Consider the following 10,437-nt stretch of genomic DNA (forward strand, 5'->3'; position numbering starts at 1 on the left):
AGCTGCAAAAATAAAACCCAGAGATTTGCTGAAAACGTAGTTTATTGGGGCATATTGCAATATAAAATAGTCTATATCGTGATATATGATCTTTTCCATATCGCCCAGCGCTAGTGCTCGCCATTTGGGGGTCCTGATCAGATATACTGTGTGCCCACACCTACAGTAGAAGTGAATAATATAGGTAATTCCTCTTTATTTCCAAAAGAATTTCTTAATATTAATGTTTGGAAAACAGCTGCTATAAATAAAAGGATAACTGTTTTACCCATCATGGAGGAAAATTAGCAATGACCACAGACTTTAGGAGGGACAAACTGAGCAAACTACAATGAATACAAATCAGCAATGGGGAGTGTGATACAGAACTAGGTCTCATCCTATAAATTGCTGTTAGAATAAAGCCCTACTCACACAGGATAAACATTATCTAGCTGGGAATCTGTGTCATAAATACAAAACTGCCGTTTGTCTGTTTTTATGTGGTGCATTTGCACAGGAAAACCAGCCTGAGGATTTGTTTAAATTTACGTACATCTCCTTGAGATGTTGTAAACGGTTATGTATTGATTTTGCATCCGATATTGCTTCTTTTCTACAGCTTTTTGTTTTTGAAGGCTCGTGTGGGATTATTTATCACGCTTTTCTATGATTTTTTTCCACAACAGTAAAAAGAAAATGTCTCTCAGTATTTTAAGAAGCAGTAGAAGCAGCTAAAGAAGAAAACAAAATAATGTTCAAACTAGAGTGCAGATGAAGTCCAAAATGCACAGAATCATGTGCGTTAATGGCATGAAAAAAAAAAAAAAAAAAGGCCATTGAAAAAAGGATGCATTAATGCACATTAGCACGTTAACATTGACAGCCCTAATTGGAACATTGTTTTTTTTTTTTATGTTCCTGTTGCCAAGCTGTTTTTGATTCATTAGCTCATCTCTTTGTTAAAGTAACACCTATAGTGTAGCTTATTCACTACCTAATTACATACTGGGCTCATGGTTGGGAGTGTGGGTGGCGGGGATACCATGGGAGAGATTAAAGAGAGCGCCACATTTTTCATGAGTAAACAGTTATGCATTATCTCAAATATCTTCTTATTATGATTAGATAATTTTTTGGAAGCTCAGTTTTTTGGGGGTGCTCCCATTGGTACCTGTGGGACTGTACATAACACGTTTACTGCACTCAGTAGAGTAATACGGAAAGTTACATGTTGAGACCAGACCTAACAGTGAGAAATATATAGGTTTCTGTATTTTGGCCAAAGGTGGCAGCATCATTAGAAAGCTGTTTAGTATGTGTTTAGAACAGAAGAGCTAATGATTACTGGATTATCAAATAAACAAATTTAAAAAAAATATTACATTTAACTGAAAATATTGTGCATATAACCACCCCTCCATAAAAAAAACCACACAACTTAAATGCAAATAAAAACGTTGGAGTTGCTCCCACAACGATGTGCAGAACAACGCTCTTCCCTTTGGCTCTTGTTTCTGACCTGGATGTTATTGGAGATGTCCTCAGTGAGGGCCACGTGCAGCACAACCAAAGGCTCTCCTGGCATGGCGGCGTGGGTGAAGGCGTAACACCGTCTGTATGGGCCCACTCTGCGCTTAAGGTCCGTCCAATTCCTTACAGGATGCACCGCCTCATACCTGATAGAAAAGCTCAGTCAGATCTTACCAATTCACATTTTGGCTTTAAAAACCCTGGATCAAAAATACTGTAAGCTGTCTGATGATGAGCGATAAAATCAACCCTTATCAGAAGCATCAACTCGCCAACATCAATGGTGACTAATTCTCATGTCTGTTGCTTCTGTCCGAATATTGCTTGCACAGGTCATGTTAGCTGAGTGAGATTGACGCAATGTACAGGCCTCCATTCATTTACTGCACTGCTGCATGGTTTTAACCTTATATTTCAAAAGGGACTCCTCAGACACTTCAGGCAATGGTGATACACGGAGCAAAAAGCATCTCAAGCAACAACACAAGGGGTCAGCTCAAACTGACACAGTTCTGGGCTTGCAATTAGACCCCTGTCTAAAAAAATAACTGAGTAAAATTCCATGCTTGTATACTTCCACAGCTCAGTGCTGTGGCTCAGCTGGTAGAGCTGCTTATTGGCTAATTGCAGAGTTAGTGGTTGGCTGACAAAAATGGAAGAAGAGAATATATATTTTTTTTAATCAGCCATTTAATAACTTTTCTTGGAGCAGTTACTCTAAATCTGCTCAGTGTTCAGGTGCAGGGTAGGGCCTTCATTAACTCTTCATCAATCAGGAACAGGTCTGCAGTTGATCCTGACAGTGGGGGCTTTTATTTTAATGGGTGTCCTCCACTGAATTACTGAATACAATTCAGAAATCTCTCATCTTAATTACTATCCTATAAGCAAACTTAATAACCACAATCTAGTTTTCCTTAAACTTAATCTGCTGTAAATCTGGTTATATGACCTCAATAAGCAACATCTAACAGCAAATGATCACTGGTTGCTGCATTGGCCTGATGATGACCCTTAAAAGAGAAAAAGAAAAAACTGAAAAAAGGATGGGGGCTGTTTTTGAGTCCTACGGTGTATAGTGGATGAACTAATACAGAAAGAGGATCATCTCAACCAAACTCTGTTACAGTCCTGACTCAAGGGCGAGAGTTGTCGTTTGTGCGACCAGCTAGCCACAAGATTTGTAAGATTTTAAATTAAGCCTTTATTTAGTTGCATAATTGCTAAACCCAGTTTAGACCCAGGCTTTACGTCTGATGCTGTAGCACGCCTTTGTTATTCTATAAAGATTTTACTTTGACTTAAATAAAAGGCCAGAAAAACTGCCTGTGCCCCCCTGAAGGTTTGTCTCTTGAGCAAAGATATGCTTCAATCAGCTCGTTTTAATGACGTTAATTGGTGCTTGTAGTGCATATATAATAAATAAGTCTTAAAACATTTGTGCTTAAATAGGAGACCAAAGATTTTAAACCCTGTTGCAAATCTTACTTGCACTTTTTAATATATAATAAAACATGTGTAATCTGTTTAAGACAGATTTGTCACAGAATTTTAAAAAGAAGCAGTAGGTCTGTTGCTGTTTTCTGCAGAAATGAACACATTTCTGGGTTGAACTTTAAAAAGACAATGTTTGATTTTCATTAAAGTTTCATGACATTATTTCCTGCTTTATTCACCAGAACCTTATGCATAGAAAAGTTCTGGACAATAATTGTGTCTTTCATCAGGACTCGGATAAAAAAAAACAAAAAAAAAAACAAAAAAACACATGGGTAATATGGATCCTCCTTCTTCTACTGCCATTTCAGATCTAAGACCTAAATTATGTAGAAACCAGGCTGAGCTGCCAAGAATAGAGCAGCCAAAAGGAACCAGGACTCTGGACCAGGTAGCGAAGTGATCCCTCTCTGGCTGTGATCCATTAAGTGGTGTCCGACTGGGAAAGAGAACTTGTACAACGGTTCTGGTGCTGCTGAATTTGTAAACAAAAAACGTCTGCTAACCTGAGTCGCTTGCCTAATACTTTAATTTTTTTTTTCAAAATTAATATATTTTACTGTGGGAGATTATCATACGGCTAAAGACAGATTCATTTATTTGTCCGTTTTTTGAGACTTTCCCAGGTTGAGTGCATGCAACTGCACAAACAGAAGAACCGATGATCATGTGGAAAACATGAAGGGTTCCTACTGGCTGATCTTCTGCAGGATCTCACAGGGGGACTGCCAGGTGATTCTTTCAAGTCGGAGCAGACCTACAGAAAACCACTCAGACAGCAGGCTCTTCAGGGTACTGTTCAGGTCCTGCAGGAAGAGAAAAAAACAACATCCTTGTTGAGCTGATATTTAAAACTGTTCCTCTGAACAAGAGCAGCTGTCATTCAAAGAATTCAACAGAAAATTAAATGATGGTGAAGAACATGAAAACAGAGGCCCTTATATGCAACACTGCATCTCTGAAGGGAGAAATACTTCCTGTTCTACCTTTTAAAGAAGCCTGAAATCATTCTTGCAGCTTTAGACATTTTACACGTGTTCTTATATTGCAAGAGCTCCAACTTAGAAACACCATAATATTGCTCTGATTCGCTTATAGCTGGCAGCAGGAAATGAAGTACTCCCGACTCCTATAGCACACATCGTGCCGGCTGCACAGTCCCCTGGCTGTCTGCACGCCGTTTGTTTACACGTTATGAATAGCGATTTACTGGAGCTTGCTATGGACATAGAAGGGGCATTTCAATAAACACCTTGCCATTTCAAAGCACGCTTGTCCTCCAGCAAAGGTCAGACTTCATTTAAAGCAAATCTCAAACCCACAAAAAAGCATATGCAGCCATATGGCACAGCGCGTACATGTGGCCCAGACGGACTGCTCCATAAAAAAGGCATCCCTTCAGGTTTCCTTTAATAGTGGCTTGTCAATCACAACAGCTAATACCAAACAAACAATGGCTGGGCTTTAAAAGCTGCCTTCAAATCCAAATCTGACTAAATTGGATATTCCTCTCCACATGCAGGCATAAATACATCAGGGCCTGCATCACTCGCCTCCACGGCACAGAGATTTAGGAAATAACTTTCTGTTAAGCAAAACTTTCATTCCTACTTGTGTGATGCACGGTGTGTGTGTGTGTTTTTAAAGTTGCCGGAGGTGGAGTAATGTATTTTGCTCTATAATCCAGGCTAACAATTTCTGCTGGGAACGCAGCAGCTCTATAGTAGTAGAGCCGCCGCCGCCTTGGGAAACAAACCTTTAACCACACAAAAGGGAGGTCAAGCTGAGATATGTATTTCATTGACCCTGCAGAAGATGGAGTCTTTAGAAATGGAGGGATCAAAGCCTTGGGCTGGAAAAAGACCGGGCAGCAAAGGAAAGGACTAAAGAAGAAAATCCCTCATTCTGTATGAGGGAAAATGAGGCAGCAGGTTTTCCTGTTGGATCTCTTTCTGTACAATAATGACCCTGACGCTGGGTGCTGATCCCAACTCTAAAACAAGGACCTCCTCTGCCTTATTCTGCAGGAATATGAAGAATAGCGGTAATTAGGAAGGGAAAAGTCTGTATGAGACCATTAATAAAAACTTGGACCTCCGTTAAAGAAGGATAAGTTTATAAATCCTTCACTATTAACTGTAATGTAATTGGAATTCTCAATTTAAAACAATTCCTGGAAATTTTAGGACAACTAAATGAACATTATGGTAGTTTGATTTTTTTAATCTGATGCATTTGTCATTTTTACAGCATTCTGTAGCCCATTAACAGGTTTGTGTTAGTTTCCAATGTATTTTACAGAGAGATTAGGAAAGTTATCAGAAAGTGTAATGAAATTAAATTTAAAAATGTTTTATTTAGGTTGAATTTTTTTTTAGAAATTAGTGGACCTCCGCTTTAGTGCTGCTGAGGAGCAGAGCTGCTGGCTTCACCCTCTTCCTCAGGCTGACAGAGATTTTACGGTTAGATTAAGGGGGCCATTACTTTCTCGCAGGTCCTAGCTGGTTTGGATATATTCTCCATCATTAAAGTAAATCATCATTTAAAAAAAAAAAAAAAAAAAAACTTTAATTTTAAATCTGTTTATCTTTAATTTTAACTTTAACATTTAGATTGGACGGCAAAGCAAAAACAAAAAAAGAAAAAGAACATTCTGTCCTTTAAACCTTTATAACCACTGTCTAAACAAGTGATCACTGAGACCAGGACCTTTACCCCAGTGGGCAACGTGCTCCTTGTCAGCTGGGCTGGCAGCATGTGGAAAAAATAGACCCGCACAGAGGGTTTATGTAACTCCGAAGAGCCAACTAGAAGGGACATCTACTAACATCTTTCATCCTCCCGGTGTGTTAAACTGAATTAGAGGCCCGGAGGCAGACAGGAATAGAAGGAACATCAAAAATAAATCACCTGATCAAGGTTACTAATCTACCGCAAAATTAAAAACTATTTTTTTTTTTGTAAGAACCAAAGATAGTAGTACATGCAGAGCTAGATAATCCAGCCTTCCTTCCTTTGATGGCATTTTAGCTCCACTCTGATAATCATCTCGCTCTGATTTCTCAGCTTATTTTCCAGTCTGTAAACACGTATCATTTTAGTTTTAAAAGCTTATATAACCAAAATGACCTTTCCTTGTTTTTAGCTCAATCAATCCTGGAAATAACAGCAAGCAATGACTGAAAAGCTCCACCAGGACCAAGGTGGTGGCATAGGTGTCGTGTAGGTAGCCAGGACCTTTACTGGTTATACAAGCTCTGTGTGAGCCTGGATGTATCCGAACACCTCACAGCAGGGAAATAATAGACACGGAGCTGAGGGGGACCGGTTATAGCACAGAGGTAAAGTCCTTCACATTTCCCCAGCTGTTTATCATAGAAAAAGGTTTTAATCAAAAGAATGACAAACATGTTTCACTCCATCATCTATCAAAGCTAAAGCCAAAACATTTTAATGCTAATGGACAAAGAGGAACTCCAGAGGAATTCAAGCAGCAGTATCTCATTTTCACCATGTCTGCTTTGGATTTAAATATTTACAATTAGGATGAGATATATGATAGTCAGGATTCTAGCAGGTGCAGAGTTTGCTTTAAATCACAGAACCGAATGTTTTTATGACGAGTTTACAGCCAACAGGTCACAGATGTTATAAAATCAGTTACTTCAGGCCAGAAGACCACTAACAGAAAAATCTCGAACCCCACAAGACACCCACAAATAAAATAAATAAAATAATACAAATTAGAATCAAAACGAAAAATTAATCTGTGTCTAATTTTGAATAAACCTCATTCTTCCTATTTTATTTATCTGCCAGATTATCATATGTTAATCATGTTTATATATTCTTTATCTACATTTTTTAATGAATCTGACTTTAATATCATTCATCTTCTTACATCACAACATAAATGAAATATGAATCAGTTCAACTTGAACTTAATTGCCTTATAAAGTTAATTTTAAGTGTGTAATAATTAATATTCTAAACTGTTTATATCTGTCTTTTTTGTCTCTTCATTCTTGATTCTATTTGATACCACATTTGATCATAATTTTAAAATCCCTTCATTATCTTGATTGTTTTTTTTTAAGTATTTGTAAAATCATATGAAATAGATAACTAAAACAATAAAAAGTTTAGATGAAACAAAAAGCATGATTAGAATCAGCTGCAAATTTATTTTTTCTGTTTAGTCGGTCCATCATTTTGATGATCCTAAAATTGTAAACATGAAATGCAAAAAGAAGAAATCTGTACTTCCTCCCAGCCCTGTACACAGGCAATATTTTAGCAAGAGTAATTCTGTCAAATAGTGCAGGCATGGACTAATAAGCAGACGGTATAAATAAAAGTTAATTTATATTTCTAAGATCTAATTGCATACGTTAAGCACTAGCAAGCCTACCTATAAGCTTTATGGAGTGGATAAATGCTGCTTCACTCTCTGTGCAGAATCAGACTGTAATTATAGTGAACTGAACAATCCAGTGTATGAGAGCAGGTTTTCTGCTCTAGAGTAAAGAAAATGGAGTATTGAGGGAGAAAAAACCCACTAGAGTCAAGTCCCTGACTGTGAGAGAAATGTGGTATTTGTTCTTTCCACTACTTTTTCTTTGAATCCACTCTGCCTTCAAAGGATTCATTCAAAATACTCATTACATGCCTGATTTATATTCAGCTCTTTCAATTTGTACAAGCAGCAAAGTAACACTTTCCTTCTCTTGTGCTCAATCAAACATTGTTAAAGGATCTTTTGCCCTTGTGATACCCTGGAACAAAGTAAGGAGGCATATATATATATATATATATATATATATATATATATATATATATATATATATATCACAGATGTTTCTGTACACTATACCAGCCATTTGGTTATTACATTCCATGTATTCCTTTTGTGACAGTATCTTACACCCTGCTGTGAGATGCTGGATTGTTTCTGGGACCTCTTAGCATAGCCTGCACCTGGGATCTTGTCTGCCGTGTTAGACTCTGCCTCGATTGCTCTGGTTCTCAAGGTTTTCTCCTGAGCTACCATGATCAGTGCTTTTGGTTCTGTCCTTCCACCTTCCACAACATTCCCTGAGTGCTTCATCCCTTGGAGCTATCTTCCTGATGTATTCTAGGAGCTAGGATGTATCATCTTCAGTGGTGGCTCTAATGCTCAGCAGGCCTCTTCCTCCTCCTTTTGCTCCTAGTGCAAAGTCAGTGGATACTGGATTTGGGGTGAGTAGCACTGTGAGTAGCTTTCGTGTTTTAACGTCAGTGGCCTGAATTTTTCCACCTCAGGCCAACGTATGACCCCAGCAAGATATCTGAATACTGGCCAGGTATATATTTTGATTGCCTGGATCTTCAAACCCTCCCCCCAAAAAGTTGACAGGATTCAGGATCGATTGGAAAGATATCAAAATATCTTGTATTGGGGGCAGCCTTAAACAACCTGTATCAGTTGATCTCTAATTGAAACCATATCAGCACTGATACTTCAAATGAAATGCTTATTCCTTTAGCAAGTTCATTCACTGTCACAGAGAAAGTTATTGGGCCCTCTTGGTCCATTATATCTGACAGCACATGGCGCACATGTTTGTCTAACTTTGCTGAATGTTGCAAAAGTTCTTTACAGACTCAAAAAGAAAGAAGTAAGCAGTATTGGGAAAAAAGCTTGGGTTTATGCAGTATTATCTGAACTTGTTTTTTTTTTTTATAACTTAGTGGTGATATCAAAGTCACCATGTAAAGCCATAAGAGAATCTTTGTCAAGACTGTAAAGTAAAGCTGATCATAACAGAAGCCCTCGACCCAATTTGACTGACCTTAAACCTTTGTTTGGAGCAATACACAAATCTTTGAGATATGCAACACATGTCATAAGAGCAAAAGATAGTTATACTAATATAAAACCTGGAGAGGGTGAAAGTATATGCATGCCACACTTTTCAGATGTCCCTTCAATCTTGATAATATTTCTTCTCTTTCATATTTGTCTTTTAATTTATGTTGGTCTGTCTCTTAAAATGCACTGAAATGTTTGCATGTAGTATAAAGCACAGATATATAACACGTTTTCTAAGAAATTAGAATTGGGGCAAAGGTCCCATCATGCATCTCAGCCAACCTGTGATGAAATCTGAACCACGTGACCAGTGACCACACATACAGTTAGAAATGCATCATCACATGCAAGGTTTCTAGTTCTTTGCTAATTGCAGCAACACGTACGACACAGTTTGAGTCATCCGAGCACCCGTAGCTAAAGTAAACAAACACATTACCCTGATGTGTGGACTTTCGCTTGCTTTAGATGTGAGGATTTCCAGCAGATCAGCACGGAGATCCACCAGGAACTTCACTCCACCTTCAACCCGGCTTACATGGCTGAACAGCTGCTTGTACCGCGGCGTCAAGCTGTACCGGAGTCTGTCCTCAGCTTGCAGAATGGTCGCCTGGTCCCGCCGCTGAGTGTCCAGTAACTTCACAGCAAGTTCTGAAACCAGTTTATGATCCACTCCGCACTCCTCTGACAGCTTGGACAGAAAATCCACCTTGTCTTCCTTTTCGAGACCTCTATAGAAGTTCATGAACTCTAAACTAGTCGATTCGGGCGGAGGTGGGAATTTGTCTCTCGTTTCATATGAAGGTAAAGGTACAATGACCCTCGCCAATATCTCCTCCATAACCGAGACACTGCTTCGAGTGGGAGCAGAGTACCAGCGCCAGCTGCCGACGCCTGAGGCTCCTGGAAGCCCTTTAAACACGGCTCGGTGTCGCCAGCACCTCACACTAATTCGGACAGCCCAAGTAACAGGGTTGGATATCATTGCAGAGACAATCCCGACACAGCTGTCCGTCAATTCACACGCAGCGAATGCCAGAAAGGATCATTTCCGGGTTTCTTAAAGTGACAGTACACATTTGCGGAAGAGGATTAGGGCCACTGAAAAATGTAAAAAAGATTACTGATTTTTAAATATTATTTCAGTTTAATATGGGAATAAAGTTATGTTGTAGAATACTGTTTTTCTCAGAATTCTGACTTTTTTTTCCTGAATTATGACGGCTAACAAACATGTTATCATCAAGTCATAGCCATGTCTGTTTTAGAGACTACCTCTCTTGTTTTAATCACCTTCTGCTCCTCCATTAATGAGATAGCATCACCGGGGACCCCTCAGGCACGTAAAAAGTTGCCTAATTTTGTCATTTTTTTCCCCAAACAACTCACATCTTTGTCAGTGAAGCTGAGTGCTCTTCCTTCATTGTGCCCATCTACATTAAGATCCAAAATTCTGAGATTAAAGTCAGAATTCTGAAAGAAAAAAAAAAGTCAGAATTCTGAGATTAAAGTCAGAATTCTGAAAGAAAAAAAAAAGTCAGAATTCTGAGATTAAAATCCGAATTCTGACTTCTTCT

General features: G+C 38.7%; 1 protein-coding gene across 1 annotated transcript in view; it reads right to left on the reverse strand.

Moving 5' to 3' along the window:
* mlycd (malonyl-CoA decarboxylase) overlaps positions 1-9,977 on the reverse strand; it is an 18,543-nt gene extending 8,566 nt beyond the window's left edge. Inside the window, exons 1-3 of the mRNA XM_015374069.1 lie at positions 9,300-9,977; positions 3,703-3,815; positions 1,502-1,658 (exon numbers count right to left, since the gene is read on the reverse strand). Of these exons, the coding sequence (XP_015229555.1) occupies positions 1,502-1,658; positions 3,703-3,815; positions 9,300-9,845 (816 nt within the window). The 5' untranslated portion in view covers positions 9,846-9,977. The remainder of the gene's footprint in view (positions 1-1,501; positions 1,659-3,702; positions 3,816-9,299) is intronic.
* Between the last annotated feature and the right edge of the window lie 460 nt (positions 9,978-10,437).

The sequence above is a fragment of the Cyprinodon variegatus genome, unplaced genomic scaffold (assembly GCF_000732505.1).
Source record: "Cyprinodon variegatus isolate N-32 unplaced genomic scaffold, C_variegatus-1.0 Scaffold97, whole genome shotgun sequence".
Taxonomy (NCBI): Eukaryota; Metazoa; Chordata; class Actinopteri; order Cyprinodontiformes; family Cyprinodontidae; genus Cyprinodon; species Cyprinodon variegatus.